Below are 21,936 nucleotides of genomic sequence, written 5' to 3'. Positions count from 1 at the left end.
AAAAACAGTTGTGGATCAGTTGAACTAATCAAGATTACAATCATACAATCAGATAATGTGTTATTGATGTACCTCTCGGTCCAGCCCAGCAGCAACAGTGATGACACTTCCTGTCCTGTTGTTAATGGTGAACATGTTTGGACTGGGGCTGTCAGGATTCTGAGACACGATCTTATAGCGCAGCTGCCCGTTAAGAGTTTTGGGATCATCCTTGTCCACTGCCGTCACTGTCATTACTGTTGTGCCTATGGAAATTAAAGACAAGATATAATAACACACACAAACAAAAAAAAACACTCAGCAAAACTTTGTTTTATCAATCGGAGAGCTTGGGTTAACCTGGTTTAGAGCCTTCAGGAACGCTTCCATTCCAGATCTGCTGGATGAACTCTGGGCGGTTGTCATTCATGTCAATAACGTTGATCATGATGTCAATGGGGTTTTCCACCTGATTACCATTCAGGTCCACAGCATGTGCCCTCAACTGATGCCATAACACACAGAGTACTGTATATAAATCAATAAATACAGGGCATGCAAAACACATTTAACGGTGTTAATATTTCAATGTACTGAGAAGTGCAGAATATTTTTACTTTGCTCACTGACTTCATGGCAACAAATATTTAAATAGTTGCACAATAAATTGAGAAAATGTCTAGAGAAGGTTAATACTTCTCACATTAATTCATGTAAAGTGGGGTGATGTTAAATCTCAGGACTGGTCTCATACCCTCACTTTAACCACTGCGGGTCAGATTGGTCGACTTAAAGGAGATTATTATAATACTGACTCTCTGAAATGCTTCATTTTTATTGGTAAATCATGACCTTCTGGGTCTGATTGGTCAGTTATTCCCTGATAATGACAACTTCTCTGAGAGAGTTTTATCATGCTGTTGCATTCAGAACAGTAGTTTTTTTTTTTTAATATTACTGACCCGAAAGAAGGCTAATATGATCACCCTCTAGTAAGCACTCTAGATGCTGAATATTCAACAGCTGCAATGAATTTAATAATCCTGGGAACATCCACCCAGTAAAGCATTACAATTATTTTTGAAGTCACAAACAGGTGAATTAGCTTTTAGGCGTATGAGATTATGAGCATATGTTGAGACAAGAATGTGATTTATAAATGCTAGAAATGTAACTTTCTTGTAATAGTTGAACAGTTATGTTAACATCTCTGAGAAACACTCTAAAAAATGCTTTTGGGTTGGGTTGCAATTGGGTTGTTTTAACCCAGTGAATAGGTTGTTTTAACCCAGCGGTTGAGTTAAAGGAACACTCCACTTTTTTTGAAAATAGGCTCATTTTACAAGTCCCCTAGAGTTAAATAGTTGAGTTTTACCGTTTTTGAATCCATTCAGCCGATCTTTGTATCTGGCACGAGCACTTTTAGCATAGCTTAGCATACATCATTGATTCTAATCTCATTCAAAAAATGACCAAAGACACTTTCAATATTTTTCCTATTTAAAACTTGACTCTTCTACAGTTAAATTGTGTGCTAAGACCAACTGAAAATGAAAAGTTGCAATTTTCTACACCTATATGGCAAGGAACTACTTTCTCATTCCTGCGTAATAGTCGCGGATCTTCGCGGCCGTACCATGGCTGCAGCAGTGCAATGATCCGTTGGTATTCTGTGAAACATGGTGGTTGTATACACCTTCGACTTACTATCACAGCCCTTTACAACACACAGAACCATGGCTAATGACACAGGTAAATCCACAACACAATTTGTCGGCTGCAAGCCTGAAACTTTCTCTGCAACTACACAAACTTAGTGCCGGTCACATTGAAAGTTACCTAGCTGGGGGCTACTTTCAGCGCTGCGTAATATCATTGCGCTGCTGCAGCCATGGTACGGCAGCGAAGATCCGCGACTATTGGATCCACACGGCTGAATGGATTCAAAAACGGTAAAACTCAACTATTTGTTTGGGACTTGTAAAATGAGCCTATTTTCAAAAAAAGTGGAGTGTTCCTTTAAATGTTTGCTTAAAATAACCCAATTGCTGGGTTAGTCCATTTTCAACCCAACTTGGGTTGTTTTTAACCCAGCATTTTTTAGAGTGAAACACATCTGATCAGTGTTTGGGGGACATAAACTTAATAATTTCAGCTAAATATGATAGCGCTTAAGACTCGCTAGACATTCAAACCGCTCATTAGCTGATTTTGAAAACATTTTGCATTGTTTCTTAAAATCTAATGTTTAGCTTACATTGTGTATACTGAGAGATCAATACTGTGGAAATGCTGATTGAAATGCTTCAACTTCACAGTCAAATGTGGATTTTTGTTTCAGATTCAGGGAAGGACTTTCACATAGCATATTCTTGAAAACAACAGAATATTCTAGTTTAAAGTACAGAAGAGGTCAGCAGTAATGAACTTACATTGAAGCTGGGCAAGTGCTCTCGGTCCAGAGGCTTGAGGACGGTTAGTTGTCCTGAGACGGGGTCAATGGAAAAGACTCCAGTGGGCGGCTGGTCGGCCCCGGGGCCCGTCACGCTGTAGCGTAAATTTACCTTCTCATCATTATCTGAGCGAATCTGAGCGACAGCAGAGAGCACAGCCCTGAACAACATGAAGCAGCTTTCGCAACACATTTTGCTTTTGCAATTAAATACAGTATATATATATATAATATAATAATATCTTGAAACAGAGTGTTTAACTCTTTCCCCGCCACTGACGGAAATGTACAGGTTACCGTGTTTTCACTGTTATATGGTAGGGGGCGCTATGACACATATTCTGAAAGATTACTGAATCTCCTGATTAAAACACATGCAAAGCAGAAGAAAGCAATATCATATGTAATCATATACATATGCAAAATAATATGATCATCCGCATTAAATGGCATATAAATCAAAACTGCCTAATGTTACTGAATGATATGTCGACCCAGGACGAGCTATAGGTCTGTGAAGCTTTGGGGGTGTTGATGGACTCCATCTACTCCATCTGTGTTTGATCATCACTCTGAATCCCATCTGGATGTAGTCTTTGACAAAAGCAAGATTTTATCAGCTTTTTGCTTAAATGTTGCTTTTTTATTTAACTTACACACATTCAAGTATTAATAAAAAAAGAATGAATGAAGATAGAATAAAACAGCTTTTAGATTTTTTGTTCTGATGTTCAGATTTTCATACAACAACATATTCTGGGGACCATGAAACTTTTCAGGCAATAAAACCCTGAAACTTCAGTGGCAGGCAACTTTACTTTAAAAAAAAAAAAAAAAACAGGGAATGAGTTAATAAAAAGCTATGGACATGATTTTCTCCATAAGTGAATTTACTGGATTCTTTTCAGAAGCAGAGGGAGTAGACAAAGGCAATTTAGATTTAATGTTAACATATCCTTTATCACAGCAGATTCAGCATCCTCTATCAATATGCATACAAATATAAAATTGTGTTCACACTGTATAATGGGTGTATGTGAGTATATATGGATAAATATAATCTATATAATATGATAAATGTGTGCGTGTGTGTGAGAGAGAGTGTTGATCTTACCCTGACCAGTTTCAATGGGAAAGGTCCTCTTGAGTTTTCTGCCACATTGATAGGAGGAATAACCCAATCTCTCTTCATGCGTTTGAGAGACATGTCTATCAGTCGGGAAGGAAACACTATTTCTGGTATATCTTGTTCCTGCAGAAATGGTCATAGGTGAAGAAAAATGTGTTACATTTGTATAACAATGAACAGATGCAATGTAATACAGCAGCAGGTGTTTACATGAATCAATGAGTTTTCGAACCGGGGAATTTCATAAAAAAAGACGGAAAAGTTTATTTTAAGAACCATTAACAATTTTTTTAATTGTGGCATTATTTACAACTAAGTAGAAATCCGGCATAACAGTAATGAGTTGGGGTGTTTAATATGAATTAAACAAATGAAGTTTCAATAGGTTTATTTAACATGTAGTTAGAAATAGTACAGAAACTGAATAATCAAATGTAAAAATATAATACGTCAGTCTTCATTCTGTGAATTAAATATAACTTTGTTCTCATCAAAGCTACAAAAGTTATTCAGTCAGGAGTTCTCTTTCACAGCATTCAGTTCTTTTTCACAGCTTATTGCGCTTAATAACTCTTGATAACATCAAGCACATCCCGCTCTATTGTCTCATGCATGTGTTTCATCACTCTAAGTTGTCAATAGTGCTGTGCTACACGTATATATTAACCCTTTCACTCGTAAATTTTAAATATTCTGGCTGATCCCCCCAGCATGAGTTTTTCAAGGCGACCGTTATTTAGAACGTATCACTTTATTGTTTCCATGGTGACGTGTCATTGCATGTCACTCACATGACGCACCACAGTCACAAAAGTGCTGTATTACTGATTATCTGTTTTTATTTCGTTTTTCCTTTTCATAAAAAAATATTCACAAATTTGTTACCTATAGCATGAAATATCTGATATTCCGATTGTCAAATATGGGCAAGTGGATGTGTTTTGTTGTTTAAACACCTTTATAACGATCGTGTTAGTTGAGATATGCGCGATGGGTGCCGCCATGTTAGTTTGTGCCGTAGTTCAGAGAATCGGATCTATTGGATTTACAACACGTGAATTCATCCACTTCTCCCGAAATATATGAAAGTAAGTGTCTGGTAAACTGGGAGAAGAATAGAGAAAACTTTTAAGTTACTTACACAATGTGTATCTGATATGAATAAAACCTGTCTAATTATAATGGAAAGGATTATTATTGTCGCTTCCATAGACATCAGTGTGTATTTTACAAACTCTAAATGCATGGATTTGCTGGTACTTATGTATATTTAAATGTCTGAAACCTAAAATAAATATTATGTGGTTGAAAACACTGAATAGTTGTTGTATATGACAAGCGCTGAGTGCGTCTGCCTCTGGCTCAGCAAACATTTGAATTTAGCAGTTGATCATGTGATGCACTGAACGTTCTAATCACACCAGTGTGATCATATGCTCCAGGGACCAGCCAAGACTGATCACACCAGTGTGATCGTATGTGCGAAAGGGTTAACATACAGCAATATACACAATATAGCAACATTTTATACCGTTTTATACTGTTATATCGCCATACCACCCAGCCCTGGTAATGAGAACGTCATGAAAATAGCCACTGATAAATTTATTTGAGAAGCGTTGCGTTTTAATTGAAAACAATGAGAGAGCAAATTAAACACAGGTGTGATGTCCGAAGGGGACACATTTTTTTTTGTGAGGTTTAACTGAGACAAGGCACTGGAACAATTTAAGTGCAAACTAGAAGAGTTAAATAGATTTATATGTTGGCATCCCAAAACATCAAGTCAATCTGCTACAAAGGAACTACAAATGCTCAACGGAGGTGAAATAATATCCGCTATTTTTTAAAACAGAGGAGCAATATGATCAGCACCTTTGGAATATCACCAGATTGGGCATCCATTTCATTCAACAGAACCTTGAACTGCTGGTGAGACAGCGCCTTGGAACGCATATTATTCACAATTTGGATGTCGTCATGCATCACATCCACAAGACAGATGGATTTGGCACATAGGTGTTCTTGATGTAAAATACAGTGGTACTTTACCACTTTCCCCCCACATTTACTGACTTTATGAGACACCAACCTAGCAAGGCCAGATTTCCTCCCTAACCCATCAACAAAACAAAACCCATACAATCGTACATAAACTCTAAATACGTGGGAGAACAGTGGTTGAGTACACAATCAGCTTCCGGATAAGTCTGCCAAAACACAATTACAATTCAATACACCTACATTCATACACAATTTAAAATATACAGTAAACATTTAAAACATGCATTTCAATGAATCACACACTTTTTTAAAATATAAAATCACATAAAACATTCAATTACCTCCACAATGTTTCTCATATTAGACTGAACATGCCTTTTCACAAGTCAGCAACCGCAATGGCAAGTTTGTTGCTACAAACGAAACAAACAAAACATACATGCTCAAGAACAAACACCGCTCTGCATACTGCGCATAATAAATCAAACGCCCTACCCGGATATCATCAGCAACATGAACAGGGAAGAAGCGAGCGGTACGAGATGTGTGTGTGTGTGTGTGTGTGTGTGTGTGTGTGTGTGTGTAGCAGCTCTCCACGCTCACACCAATAACATGCCAACAACCATGTGCTCGTCTCAAATTACATGGGATGCACTTCGCAGTGACGTCACCCAAAAGATACACCAACACACTACAAACCCTCTACACACATACTCATTTATTTTTTTCTTTTCTGTATCGCATTGACAATGTAGAGTAATTTGTGGTCAGACCAATAGTAAGAGTGCATTTTTCATTATAGGGAACATTGACAACATGGCTAGCTTGTTTGTGAACAATGACACAAGGTCATTCTGATGGCACTGATATGTTGTGTTTTGAGAAATTGGTTTGCAAATGTTAAGGATGATTTGAGAAATGTACCAAAGCGACAGAAAAACTGTAGCAACATATACATGTTTAAATATGCAACAGACTTTCATTTAGAAGTTATTACTAAACAAGTCCAGAAGAGAGCTCCACATTATAGGGCAGTATGTGTGAAACTCCAAACTTTATTATCTCTAGAATCACTTGTACAGATGATGCAGATGTCGTACCACTGATGGATGAGCTCCTGCAGGAAGCAGTCTGACCTGCGTCCTCCACTGCTGATGGGTGGCATCGTCCTGGGCTTTAATGAGCAGAGGGGACGTCCAGGAGCGGGACGGCTGCAGCCGGCGGAGGGCGTACACAACTCCATCCACTGATATACGAAAGTCTTCAGGCTGACTGCATTCAAACCTCACATGAGCTCGCCTGCCACAGTCCACATACTTCACTGCCAGAGACAAGAAACATCAACAATTACATCTTTGACATATCAAATGTTTTGGTAACGCTTTAGATTATAGCCCGGAAAGTACTGCATAAGTAAAACAAATTTACAGTGTAACTTTCTGTAATTATAGTGTAATTATAAAGTATGTATGTGTAGGTAAAAGGGAAAAATATGTAATGTTTGGGGAATAAAGGGGGAACTACCAGGAGATTTAACAAATTATTTATACAGTATTTTTTAATTAAGGGGTATTTATTTGTGTAGTTACAGGGTACGTGGTGCTTGTAATTCCATGTAGATACAGGGCTGTAAATTAAAGTGGTGTTTGTACCCCTCTTGTTTCATGTAGTTACAGGGTAAGTATGAATCTACAGGCTGTAAATTAAAGTGGTGCTTATTCATGCTCAAGATTCATCTGTGGCAAGAATGAAAAAGAAGAGGAACAAGAGGAGGATGAAGCCAAGCAAGAGAAAAAAATAAGTGTCGTAAATCTGTTTTGAAAGTTGTTTTTCAAATAAAGATTTCCGAGTGATATTAGATTGTGTACGTGTTTTTATTGTACTTACCCTGTAACTACATGAAACAAGAGGGTTACAAACACCACTTTAATTTACAGCCCGTAGATTCATACTTACCCTGTAACTACATAAAACAAGAGCGGAACAAGTACCACTTACCCTGTAACAACCCCTTAATTAAAAAATACTTACAGTATAAATAATTTGTTAATTTTCCTGGTAGTTTCCCCTTTATTCCCCAAACATAACATATTGTTCCCTTATACCTACACGTACGTACTTTATAGTTACACTATAATTACCGAAAGTTACGCTGTAAATTAGTTTTACTTACGCAGTACTTTCCGGGCTGTAATCTAAAGCGTTACCAATGTTTCTCCTACACAGAAATGAGGTTAGATGAACATCAAGTGGACTATTTCACACATATGTCTCCTCCTAAGTTTTAGAAGAGATCTCATCACAAACTGTGCTCATATTTTTCTCCTAAGTTTGAGACTCTGGTACTCATATCATTTGTCTCCTCCAATGTTTCAGATAAGGGTGCTCCGATCAGGATTTTTGGAGCCGCTCACCAAATGTTGATCACAAGAAGCAGTATTGGCCGATGGGATAACCGATACTGATCTATTTAAAGCCTTCTTTTCAACATGTAGAATTATTTATAGGGCTCCGATCAGGATTTTATAGGCTCCGATCAGGATTTTTCTAGACATTTAAAAAAATAAAATAATAATAATTATCTCTAAATTTGATCATGCAGTGCATTTTTGTTTTTACAATGGGGCAAGTGTTGCACAATAGCACAAGCCTGATTTCAAACTCTGAATTGAATTCACAAAAAAGACAAGTAAACAGTCAGTAATAAAATAAGAACAAATAAACAATTTACAAATAAAATAAACATTGCTTTAAGTTTTTCAAGCTGTTTGTGAAATTATGTCTCACAGAAATGACTCTGTAAGTTATTCAATAAAGAAATATGAATTGTACCTCACCTTCAGCATTATAATTATTTTACCCGTGCCGGACAGAGATTGAAACGGTGCGGCTGCATGCCATGCTATATCTCCCACGACATGCGCTTCTGTATGCATTGTCAAGAGATCTGCCTTCATAGAGATTGCCGATCAAACTTCCCAAAGCGACTATCGGCCACCAATTGGAACACCCCTAGTTTCTTTGCAAACTGTGCAACAAGTCAAATGTCTCAATATGAACTCAAACATTGTATAATACTGCCATATAATATGTATTAATAACCAAATTATTCAAGGATTGAGTCGTAAGTGTGTTGTATAATCCTTATACATCAGTTTTAGCTTTACAATTGTTCATTTGTTATAGGATGTATGCAGGTGGAAGTGAGCAGTAAAGAGATCTTGTTCAGATGTGGAAGTCTGTGTTTTATGACAATGAGCCATCATAGTTTTTCAGTGAAATTGATAAAGGCAAGGCAAGGCAACGCAAGTTTATTTGTATAGCACATTTCATACACAGTGGCAATTCAAAGTGCTTTACATAGAAATTAAGTTAAAATAGTCATAAGTGAAAAAAATATATATATATATAGTATAACAGTTATAATAGGAATTAAAAGGAAATAAAAAATAAAGATGAAATCCCCTATCTGTGGTGGAAGAAAATGGAGAGTCAGGTTTACTTTAAAAATATTTGTCAGGTAACTGTGCGTTTAGACAGTACCCTTACAGACAAATCTTCTTGGCCTAACTTGAGGGCGTTCTCTAGATGTTTTACCCGTCAGAGCAGAAAGGAATGGAAAGGAAAAGGAATCTGGTACATGACTACTTCCAAGAACAAATCATCTGCCCTACACTACCGTACAGCTCCATGCTCTTACTGTATGTCAGTGCACGTGTCAGGACCACTCATTGTCGTAATCATACTTTAGATCTAATATTGTCACATGGAATCGATGTTGATGCCGTTGAAACTCTGCAGAAGAGCGCTGACATCTCAGATCATTAACAGGTCTCGTGTGGCTGCTCTGTCTCTTCATCTTCAGTTAGGAACATGTGTGCTATTTGATGACAATCTCTCATTTCAAAACCACATTTCTACCATTTGTAAAACCACATTTTCCATCTTAAAAATATCTGTAATTTACAAAGTGGTATTCAGGAGATGCATGACGCAAACTATCAATTAAAGATAATCACCCTGATGAAGGCTTGACAGCGTAACGCATAGGTGCAGGGGTGTAGCACAAAATCCTGGGCCCTATGCATAGGCAGCAGTCCTGATGGGCCCCCATGTTCCATGTTAAAATATATTCCAGACTTTTCAAAGGGCCCTCTCCCTAGACGGGGCCCTGGGAAGTCAGGTCCACTTTTCCCCCCACTACCACGCCCATGCATAGGTGTATTTGTCACCTGTTAAATGAATACTGCCATGATATATTAAAGGCTTTTTAATTATTTCTACATTACCCGAGTGCCTTGGAAATTCTTCAATTTGTATCAATTAAAGATATTTTTAATATACACACAGAGACTATCCACAGGCAAATGCAGAGAGAACAATACCATTAACCAAACTTAACATTAGACGTGAACCGACAAAGAACTGAACAGAACCAGGGGTATGAATATACAAGACCAAACAAGTGAAGTAAATGAGACACAATAATCAGCATTTAAGGAAACTAAAAGGGAGTAATTGAGTTCACAAAGAACGCTACAATAAGGGTACATGACAATGATGTACTAAAAACAGAAAAGTTTGGTCGTTAAAATATAAATGACAACATTTTCCCAAAACGACTGAAAACGCTGTATTCTGCTGCCAGGCCAGTAGATGTCACTTTGTAAAGAAAGACTACACGCCTGGACACATGCCTGTAGACCTTATTACACTTCCTATTTCCGGTAAGTGAAGCAGTTGCATTCAAAACTAATGTCTGAATACCCTCGCTGGTGTTTGATCACCGTTTGTATTACAGTTTTACTACAAATACCATGGTTAAACTATGGTTAGTGTAGCAAAACCACGGTTGATTTGTGGCTACCATGGTTTAACTATGGTTGGTGTAGCAAAACCATGGTTCATTTTCATGAGAGCAGTATTAAAATAGATTAATGAATGTGTGGTATCTGCCTTAAAGAAATGTAATGATTTACACATTTAAAACATTTAATTACATATACACTTAGGGACAGATTTACTAAACAGGGCAAATTAGAGTGCGAGTGCAATTCCATAAAAGCACCGATGGGAGTGGACAGTTCTGCACGTGATCTACTGACGACGTGCAAATGAATGAACACAGATGCAGCTGGATAATTTCTATAATGACCAACATAATCTACCCATTAGCGTCTGGTTTAAGGCGTGGTAAATAATGGCGCAAACACCAGTAAATTGATGAGCACAAACCTTTTTAAATCATCTCGCATGATTCGTTTAAATAATGTCCTCCCATGAATTTTCCCTGAAAGGGAAACTCCTACAATTGCATTTTGTCAGCAAGGTCAGCCGCAAAAATAATATCCACGCCTTTTTAGCGCTAATTTATCACTGCATGTCTTTAGTAAATCCTGATTGTAGTTTTTTAACGCCAAAAGAGAGTTTGCACTGGCGCAAGTTGTTAATAAATCTTGCCCATAAACACATAATGCATAAAAACGCATAAAAAGTTTTCCATTTTTAGTTGAAAACGGTGTCGTGTAAACGGCCCCTAAAAGGATAGAAGAAACCAAAACACATGACCAGAAAGTCAAGGAAACTACACAGAACCCTGACAATGTCTAAATTACGACATATGCTATCACTGTCAAATGCAGAACAGTTAGTTAATGTGTTCATGTCCTCAAGGCTAGATTATTGTAATGCTCTACTAGTGTTGTAGTCAAGACCACCTAATCCGAGACCAAGTCGAGACCAAGACCAATGTGTGTTGAGATCAAAGACAAGACCAAGCCAGCACTCCTTAAATTCATAAATTTGTATAAAAGCAATATCATGTTTGCAGTCATGCTTAAACTTGCTCTTGTGATAGCTTAATTATTCAACGTTATAATATAAAATTCCAGATCTCATACAAGTTCTTTTTTGCAACATCTTGAATTTTGTGAGCATTTGTATTAATTTTGGTGACATTTTTAACACAATCCCTCATTCCTTTCTGATCAAGCACAATAATATCAAATTAAAAATAAGTTATTGATTGCATCTGAAGCGTTTTACATCTTTTCACAACATGTTAATAAATAAATCAGACAATGCACTGGCAATTTAGTAATATCCCAGCAGTTGTGGTCTTGACTGGTCTTGAAACAAAGTCTGAGTCTGAGACCGAGACAAGACCGAGTATAAATGTGGTCGAGACAGAGACCTTCAATAATGGTCTTAAGACCGGTCTCAAGATTGCTAACACGCATCGGTCAAAACCGAAGTCATATGTTCAAAACTCTTCACACATCCAGTGAAACAGAAGTCTTTTTGGACCACACTGTGAATAATTTTTTATTGCTTTCACAAAAAAATGCTTTCAATGAGCACATTTCCCAAAATCCATGAAAACTTTTGTCATTCATAAATTTTTTTAAATGCTAACACTTCAAAACGGATAAAAGCACATGTAAATTAGAATGATGGCAAATTTCATGCATTTCTACAGTAATTATTTTGATATATAACAAATCTTAGTAGAAAACGAAATAATAATAATTCCAAACAGCCAACTGCAATTTCAGCTGAAGGCAGACCCAGGTGTCCTGTTTTAGTCTCAACATGTTTTAGAAAAAAGGTGATGGCTTCGAAATGATTTTGTTTGAAAACATGGATCAAAGAAGAGATTGGTGAGGAAAGAGGAGTGATACAGAAAGGAAGAATGAATGCGTGGAGGACAAATGAGAAGAGGACCAAAAGCGTTGATCTCTGATGCGATAAGGGCCACAATTATTGACCCTGTTATAAACTATGGTCTCTCTTTGAGACAGGCATGCAACCAAAGGGTGCAACCAAATCTGCATTGGCAAAACAACAGCTGATATGAGCATCCTGAACTACATATTACACTACAAAACAATGTCTAAATTTTGAAACATATTACAAAAATGTTTGTATTTTAGGATCCAAAGGCTGAATCTTTTCAGATGTGCAGGAAATTGCCAATGTTGACATGGAAATTACCAACAATGACATAAAACTCTGTGATATTTGGGACAGAGTGCTGGCAGACAGTATCACTTTTGGGAATGTGCAAATGGAGGTTGTAAAATAAAGATGAGATGGGATATAAACGCAGCAGTATTGTTTTTATTAACAGAACTCGAAATACTTAGAACATTAGGAACAGAACAACCACTAAAACACAGTGGAGAATGGACAAATGAACAAGGGAAACTCAGGACTCAAATACACATAGGAAAAATGAAGAAACTAAATGATCAACAAGTGAACTTAATTAGACTAACAGGGAAACTAGTGTTGCGTTCCAGGGAGCGTTCCATTCGACCGTAAGTGGACTGCGAAGTGGACTTCAGAGAGTATTCCGCCATCTTAAGTGAGATTCCAATCCAAAGGGATCGAACATGTTCAGTACAAAGGGCACTGCGAACGGCGTAGGGAAGAAGGGAACATCGATACATCACTTCACAGGAAGTGGAGAGTGAAAATCACCCAACTGCCATTGCGCGTCATATTACCTGTCTGAACGGAGCAGCGCCGTTGGAAGAGTTTTTACAGTTTTTACACAGCTCTGCGATGGAGGAGTTTACGTATGCATTTGAATATTCATAGTTATTATACAAACTAGAGTATTTATGAATGGGTGTGGCAATAACTGTTACATTCGCATATTATATTTAATTACTGTCATTCCATCATTCTGATTTGAATGTGCTTTTATCAGTTTTGAAAGCAGTGTCTTAGCATATGAAAAATATTTGTGGAGTATGAATGGCACAAGTGTTTGTGGATTTTGAAAAATGTGACGATTGAATGCATTTTGTCTGAAAGCAATGAAAAAATATTCACAGTTTGATCCGTATACACTTGTGTGTCGCTGAATGTGTGAATTGTTTTGAAAATGTGGTTTCAGGATAGAACAACGCTTGTTAGCAATTGAAAAAAAACTGTAATGGAGGAAAGGAGTAGTTGAAGGAAAAGAGGAGTAGTTGATGGAGGGAGAGAAGAAGTTGATGGAGGAGAGGAGTAGTTGAAGGAGAAGAAGAGTAGTTGAAGGAGAAGAAGAGTAGTTGATGGAGGGAGAGGAGTAGTTGAAGGAAAAGAGGAGTAGTAGATGGAGGGAGAGAATTAGTTGATGGAGGAGAGGAGTAGTTGAAGGAGAAGAAGAGTAGTTGAAGGAAAAGAAGAGTAGTTGATGGAGGGAGAGGAGTAGTTGAAGAAGAAGAAGAGTAGTTGATGGAGGGAGAGGAGTAGTTGAAGGAGAAGAAGAGTAGTTGATGTAGGGAGAGGAGTTGTTGATGGAGGAGATGAGTAGTTGGATCAGGACAAGGGAGAAGAAGTGGTAGGAGAGAGGAGGAAGAATGTTTGCCGGACTGTGCATCTGTATGTTTTCCCTTCTGTGCCTATTTTACTGTAATTGTGTTTTATTTTTACACACGTGGAACCAAAGGCCATGCATGCTGGGATTTTTATTGATCATTGGAAGCAATAACATGTTGCTAATAAAGCTTTTACTGCAGTGATTCCAGTATCACCGCTCCATATATCCAGAGCATGCGGTCTGTGTAGGGCACACACTACCAAGGGGGCTCCATCCCACCCTCCTTGGGGTATCATCGACACCCCCACCCCACAGAAAGAGATTTCACCAGAGGTGGCGTAGGGACCCATTTGAGCAGGCCTGAGCAATGCTTACAATACTTACTATTTTTTTCTGCTGCACATTTTATAAAGTAATGACTCATTCACTGTTAGATAGTATGTTGCCAAAAATGCACACATTCAACACAAACATGTAGAATGGTTTACAGTAAAAGTAAATTTAATTATAAAAAACAATGCATTTTATATTGTCTATTGTTTACATGTAGAACTGAAATTGTGGTATGATTGAATATATGTTGCTGTTGGATAGAAAACATGCTAGTGTTTGCTAAGTGTGCAATGAATGCAGGGTGTGGAGACATTTCTCCTGAACATTGCCAGGGTTGGATTAGACATTCCAGAAGGTACTTTCCAAGATGCACTGAGAAAACAAGTCATGTTGATGAGAACTTGTGGCCAAATGCAAGAGAGAGGACTACAACCCTCACAGTATCGATGTTGTAGATGTGTTGACTTTTTTTTGTAATTATCATTGCAGCCCTGGAATCTGAGGACTTATTTTGTTTCACCTTTTATTTTTCGCAAATAAAGTATATGCAAAGAAAACAAATTGCAGCATTTCTAAATCATTCTTGTTACATATGCTTTAGTACAGTCAATAAAGTAAAAATGGTACTTTTAAATAGTTCATCATTTATGTATAATGTTCCCTGTTGTTAATGTTTTTTATGCTAGTGTGTCATGAATGACGTGTTTTCTGAATGAGAATTGTTGCCAGTGTTGTGATGGAACAAGCTTACTTTGAGACATAAATGAAGTGTTTTTTTTGTTCTGAGAGAGTTTTGGAGGTGAGATGAACTGTTTGGTCACGTTTCAAGATTCAGAGTTTTTAAAATGTGGCTTCAGTATTGAACAATGCTGGTTAGCAATTAAAGAAAAACTGTAATAAACAAAGTCTAGCTGGTCCAAAATGCAGCAGCTCGAGTTCTTACTAGAACCAAGATGTAACAAATTAGCTCAAAGGGGAAATATTAATAATTAATCACAATAATTAATTACAACTAATTATAAATATTTGTTTCAGTTAACCAAATCAACTTAATGTAACTGAATTAATATCAATTCAATTCAATTCAATTCAATTCAAATTTATTTGTATAGCGCTTTTCACAATACACATTGTTTCAAAGCAGCTTCACAGAAAGTGCATTTCATAAATGTACATTGAAAAATGTTAGAAAAGAGAATGTTAAAGAAAAAATGTTAGGATAAGTTAATCAATCATGTATTATTTTTTATTATTTTTAATATCACAATCAAATAATCTGTTCGTCCAGCGAACATTCAGTACTGATTGTCTATCAACTCTTCAGAAAGGATATTTTCTGTGGCCACAGAAAAATAACTCTTTCTTAGCTCGTAGCTATAAAGCTGTAGCTATTGTTAAAGTGACAATTTATTTATAAGCAGACCAGAATTAACTCGTACAAATGTGCAACAGTTTATTTAACTAAAACACGAACACATAAATAACATAAACGCACAACACAAAATCATACAAACATGGGGTAGAATGGAAAGTGGAAGTGACAGAAAAACCGGATCAGAATGAAGCTACAAAAAGAGTCTAAAACCTGAGAGAACCATCAGTTAAGACAACAAGCTCCTTTGTTTGAACAAAGGGGTTTACAGCTTTAACTAACTACACAGCAAATTTGTATATTGTATGTTTCTTGCATTTTGCTTGAAATGCGTCCAGATATACAGTCGCAGGAGAAAGTCTTGATAATTCGGTCCGATGTTGTTCCAGTTGCAATCGATTCCTTCCGTGTTGAGCAAAGGAACAATGGTGAACATGCAGAGACTCCGTTATGGTCAAAGAAGGTCCACATGGCTTGGTGTGTGTGTGGCTGGTCAGCGCAGCATTCAGGAACGAGGCGCTGAGCGTTCAGCGTTTTTTACTGGTCGCTGAGAGTTGAAGAATGTTCAACTTTGAGCAAAGCGCAGCGCTGATCAATGTCACTTTTCACCCAGCCGTCCAATCACAGTGGAGGAGGGGCGGGACAAATACAACACCAACCAACCGCCACATTCTACTTGTACAACGTTAACAGATGAAAACAAGCAGTATAATAATGGAACTAAATCATTTAAAACAAGAGCCAGAACAAATACCTTACATTGTATCAGCATTTTTATATAGTATCAATACAGAAACAAACAATCTGTGAAATGAGATACTATTAACTCTTCCGCGAATATTCCGTATCATAACAAGCAAAGAGTCTCAACTGAAAAAAACGCTGCACTGCCAAAACACTCTCAAGCGCTAACAGCAATAAGTTTTCAGCAGAGCGCCTAGCGTTTTCAGCCGTCTGTCCACCAAAGTGTTTGTGTAATGACTTTGGTCTGATCTTGTTTTGTCTTTTGTGTCTCCGTGTCTTGCATGCTTTGTTTTCTTGTGCACATGGTCTGGGTTGACAAGTTTGTCAGGTGTTTCGCTGACTTTGTGGTGTTTCCCCTCCCACTCGTTATCCCTATTCTCATTTGTGTTCACCGTTTACACCTGTTGCTAATTTCCCCTCATTATTCTCCCCTATATAGGATCCTCTCTTTCTCACTTGTTTGTCCGACCGTTGTTGTATGTTGCGCAACGCCTTTGCTCGTGACCGTCTCTTGTTATTTGTCAAGTCTTGCCGTGTCCTGCTTTCCCAGTCTCCTAAGTGCTGTTTGTTTTCTCGTTTTTTATTTATATATTTTTGTTCCATTCTCTCTCATCCGCCAGACCTTTGTTCCTTTGCTACCAGCCCAGGTGATCCTCTCTCTGTGGAGACTCGGATTCTTCTCTCCATTTCCTCAGCGCGCTCACCACTCTATCCGGGGAATTACACTCTGCACGCTCACTGCGCCCACCGCGCTCATCGGAGGACTCTGTAGCACTCCTGTATTGCGTCGTTGATGACGTTGGGAATTGTCCCTGTTTAAGGGAGCTCACCGGACCTGTGGACATTTGATTTGGATTTTTCAGTTTTTTGTTCTTGATATTTTTCCCTGTCCATTCCTGAGCTCATAAATAAACTTTTCTGTTTCCTGCATCTGAATCCGTATTCTTCCCTGACAGAACGGTCGGACCAAAGATGGATTCAGCAGGTGCGGATCAGGTCAGAACTGCAGTCAGTCAACAGGGCATTCTTCTGGGACAGCATTCCAGCCAGTTAACAGCCACTTCACGGGATGTTGAGTGTCTGTCAGCTCAGGTAGCTGATCTCAGTTTCCAGTTACAAGAGCTCCAGCGGGAGGCCATGACCGGCAGGTCAGCTGCTGCGTACGGCCATTCTCTGCCTCATGCTGAGCCGGAACCTCATGCCAATAGTCCGCCGCCCTATGATGGTGACCCCAATTCGTGTCGGGCTTTCTTGTCACAGTGTTCTCTGGTGTTCGCTCTCCAGCCCCGCCGCTATGCGACTGAGGAGTCCCAGGTAGCGTTCGTTATCACCCTCCTGAAGGGAAGGGCCCGTGACTGGGCTACAGCCGTGTGGGATGCTCATGCCCCTTTCTGTTCCACATTTGAGGACTTCAGAGTCGAGATGTTAAAGCTGTTTGACCGCTCTGCTCAGGGCGATGAGGCGGCTTCCCAGTTGGTGCGGTTGAGTCAGGGCAGACGTTCTGTTACAGAGTATTCAATCCACTTCAGAACTCTGGCAGCTGCCTGTGATTGGAATGAGGCAGCATTACGGGCCAGGTTTCGAGAGGGACTGGACGGTGACATCCTGGACGAGATCGTCACTCACGAGCTGCCTCACGATTTTGACGCCCTTGTAGAGCTGGCACTTCGAGTGGAGGGGCGTCTCCAACGTCGACGCCAGCGGTGGACAGCTCAACCGTTTCGGACACTGGATGAGGGTGCGTCTGGTGCCGTTTCTTCATTTCCTCCTCCTTCAGTAGATCCTGAGCCCATGCAAGTGGGGCGTCTTCGTCTCACTCCGAAGGAGAAGCAGGATCGTTTGGCTCGGGGTCTTTGCCTGTACTGCGGGAAGCCGGGCCATCGGGCTATTCTGTGTCCTTTAAAAGCCAGAGCCCATCAGTAATCCGGGGAATCCTGGTGGGCGCTACTCCTGGTTTCAACTCCCCCATCTCACGTACTCTGCTGAATGTCTCTGTTCAATATAAGGACACTGTCCACTCCTGTTCAGCCTTGATTGACTCAGGTGCCGAAGGCAACTTCCTGGATGTCTCTGTTGCAGCGTTGTGGGGTATTCCTGCCATTCCCCTTTCCTCTCCTATCTCTGTCCGTTCCCTTAATGGTCTTCTCATTACCTCCATCACCCATTCCACACCTTCCATAAATGTTATTGTCTCAGGCAATCACCGTGAGGTAATTGAACTGTACCTCCTAAATTCCCCGAGTGCCCCCATTGTCTTAGGGCACCCGTGGCTGGTGCAGCACAACCGTCACGTGGATTGGTCAGGGAATTCTGTGTTATCTTGGAGTCAGTCTTGTCTTGCGTCATGTTTGGGTGCTGCCTTGTCTCCTGGTTCTGTGTCTTCTGTTTTTCAGGTCGAGGAGGCAGATCTCTCCGGGGTCCCGGCGGAGTACCGTGATCTTTGTCGGGTCTTCAGTAAGTCCCGAGCCACATCCTTACCTCCTCATCGGCCGTATGACTGTGCCATTGATCTTCTCCCAGGCACTTCTCCGCCCAAGGGCCGTCTGTACTCGCTGTCTGGTCCTGAGAGAGAGGCCATGGACAAGTATATTCAGGAGTCCTTAAATGCCGGCCTCATCCGTCCCTCTTCCTCACCCGCTGGGGCTGGGTTCTTCTTCGTTAAGAAGAAGGATGGCTCCCTGCGACCCTGTATCGACTACAGGGGTCTCAATGACATCACCATAAGAAACAGGTATCCTCTGCCTTTGATGTCATCAGCTTTTGAGTTGTTGCAGGGAGCTAAGGTCTTTACCAAACTAGACCTCCGTAATGCCTACCATTTGATCCGTATCCGCGAGGGGGATGAGTGGAAGACAGCCTTCAACACTCCAACGGGACACTTTGAATACCGGGTTCTACCTTTTGGGCTCACCAACGCCCCAGCTGTCTTCCAGGCCCTGGTGAACGACGTGTTGAGGGACATGGTAAATCGATTTGTCTTTGTGTACCTTGATGATATTCTTATCTTCTCTCCCTCCTTGCAGGTACACACTCAACACGTTCGTCAGGTGTTACAACGGCTACTAGAGAACCAGCTCTATGTCAAGGCGGAGAAGTGCGTGTTCCATGTTAAGTCTGTTTCGTTCTTGGGGCATATAATTTCAACGGAGGGAATTAAGGCCGATCCCGCTAAGGTAAGGGCCGTGGCCGAGTGGCCAACCCCTGACTCTCGGAAGGCTCTGCAGCGGTTCCTGGGGTTTGCCAACTTTTATAGGCGATTCATCCGGAACTTTAGCCTGGTCGCTGCACCCTTAACTGCACTCACCTCACCTAAGGTACCGTTCAGATGGAATTCCCAGGCCCAGGGGGCCTTTGATGTTCTTAAGTCCCGTTTCATCTCTGCTCCTGTTCTCTGTCTTCCAGATCCTGAACGGCAATTCATTGTTGAGGTGGATGCCTCTGATGTCGGGGTAGGCGCGGTCTTGTCTCAGCGGTTTTCCAGAGATGGGAAGGTGCACCCTTGTGCCTTCTACTCTCACCGTTTGAGTCCTGCTGAGCGAAATTATGACATAGGTAACAGGGAGCTGCTGGCGGTCAGGCTGGCTCTGGGGGAGTGGCGCCACTGGTTGGAGGGAGCAGCGGAGCCCTTCTTGGTCTGGACGGATCACAAGAATTTAGAGTATGTCCGTTCGGCCAAGAGGTTGAATGCTCGCCAGGCTCGCTGGGCACTCTTCTTTGGGCGATTTAACTTTTCCCTCTCGTATCGGACAGGCTCCAAGAACGTTAAGCCTGATGCCCTCTCTCATCTCTTCGAGGGTCCTGGGGGAGAGTTGACACCCGAAACCATTCTCTCCAAGGAGGTGGTGGTGGGGTCCCTTTCCTGGGATGTCGAACGACGGGTGAGGGAGGCCGTGCGGGGGGATGAGGTCCCAGGGGGGTGTCCAGGGGGTCGGTTGTTTGTGCCGGTTGCGCTGCGTCCTGAGGTCCTCCGGTGGGGGCATGAGTCCAGAGTCGCCTGTCATCCGGGGGTTCGGAGGTCGCTGGCTACCATCCGTCAGCGATTTTGGTGGCCGTCCAAGATGTCAGGCAGTTTGTGTTGGCTTGCTCGGTATGCGCTCGTAATAAGACGTCTAACCATCCTCCTGTTGGTCTGTTACAGCCTTTGCCCATTCCTTCTCGTCCTTGGTCACACCTGGCCCTTGATTTTGTCACCGGTCTCCCCCCATCGAGAGGTAACACCGTGATCCTGACGGTGGTGGATCGCTTCTCCAAGGCGGCCCATTTTATCCCCTTACCCAAGCTCCCTTCTGCCAAAGAGACAGCGCAGGTGGTGGTGGACCACGTCTTCCGGATCCATGGTCTTCCGGTGGATGTGGTCTCCGACAGAGGACCCCAATTTGTCTCTCGGTTTTGGAAAGAGTTCTGTAGACAGATCGGGGCCTCAACGAGTCTGTCTTCAGGTTTTCACCCCCAGACCAACGGGCAGGCCGAGCGAGCCAACCAGGATCTCGAGCGAGCTCTCCGCTGCCTGACCTCAAGTAATCCGAGCTCCTGGAGTCAGCAGCTACCCAACTCCCTGCCGGTAGCGTCTACGGGTATGTCTCCCTTTCTATGTTCAGTGGGTTATCAACCACCTCTTTTCCCTGCACAGGAACCCGAAGCCGCGGTTCCGTCTGCCTTAGCCTTTGTTCGTCGGTGTCGTCGCACCTGGAGAAGGGCTAAGGAGGCCGTGGCCCGGGCTTCCAGACGGACCAAAGCGGCAGCCGACCGTCACCGGACTCCGGCTCCCCAGTATGTTTGCGGTCAGAAGGTATGGCTATCCACCAAGGACTTGTCTCTCCGGGGGTCTTCTCGTAAGCTGGCTCCCAAGTTCATTGGGCCATATCGCATCATCAAGGTCCTGAGTCCGGTGGCAGTGCGGCTCAAGCTTCCTCACACTCTTGGTCGGGTTCACCCTGTTTTTCATGTGTCCAGGGTTAAACCTGTGTTTTGGTCCCCTCTTAATCCTGTTTCTTCCCCACCACCCCCCCCCCTCCTCGTCTAGTGGATGGTTCTCCAGTGTACACTGTGAGAAAGCTTTTGGACGTTAGACGCCGTGGTCGGGGTTTCCAGTATTTGGTGGACTGGGAGGGTTACGGTCCGGAGGAGAGGTGTTGGATCCCGGCTCGGGATATTCTGGACCAGACTCTGATTAGGGACTTCCGTCGGCGACGAGGTGAGCCCCTCTCAGATGCGCCAGGTGGCGTTTCTGGGGGGGGGGGGGGGGGGGGTACTGTAATGACTTTGGTCTGATCTTGTTTTGTCTTTTGTGTCTCCGTGTCTTGCATGCTTTGTTTTCTTGTGCACATGGTCTGGGTTGACAAGTTTGTCAGGTGTTTCGCTGACTTTGGTGTTTCCCCTCCCACTCGTTATCCCTATTCTCATTTGTGTTCACCGTTTACACCTGTTGCTAATTTCCCCTCATTATTCTCCCCTATATAGGATTCTCACTTGTTTGTCCGACCGTTGTTGTATGTTGCGCAACGCCTTTGCTCGTGACCGTCTCTTGTTATTTGTCAAGTCTTGCCGTGTCCTGCTTTCCCAGTCTCCTAAGTGCTGTTTGTTTTCTCGTTTTTTATTTATATATTTTTGTT

The 21,936-nt window shown here is 41.3% G+C and overlaps 1 protein-coding gene across 3 annotated transcripts in view; it reads right to left on the bottom strand.

Moving 5' to 3' along the window:
- The window catches only part of LOC307127455 (cadherin-2), a 94,664-nt gene that overhangs the window by 30,639 nt on the left and 42,089 nt on the right, over nt 1-21,936 (bottom strand). For 2 of the 3 annotated variants that reach the window (XR_013816643.1, XM_079818678.1), the window contains exons 3-7: nt 6,665-6,885; nt 3,546-3,683; nt 2,412-2,567; nt 340-484; nt 73-245 (exon numbers count right to left, since the gene is read on the bottom strand). Coding sequence is in view for 2 of the 3 variants with exons in the window: in XM_079818678.1 (XP_079674804.1) it covers nt 73-245; nt 340-484; nt 2,412-2,567; nt 3,546-3,683; nt 6,665-6,885 (833 nt within the window). In the remaining variant the exon portion in view is untranslated. The remainder of the gene's footprint in view (nt 1-72; nt 246-339; nt 485-2,411; nt 2,568-3,545; nt 3,684-6,664; nt 6,886-21,936) is intronic. The other variant, XM_079818679.1, reaches the window with a different exon arrangement.

This window comes from Gobio gobio (genome assembly GCF_949357685.1).
Source record: "Gobio gobio genome assembly, chromosome: 6".
Taxonomy (NCBI): domain Eukaryota; kingdom Metazoa; phylum Chordata; class Actinopteri; order Cypriniformes; family Gobionidae; genus Gobio; species Gobio gobio.
The sequence above is the reverse complement of the archived record's forward strand: the minus strand, read 5'-3'. Positions and strand labels throughout refer to the sequence as shown.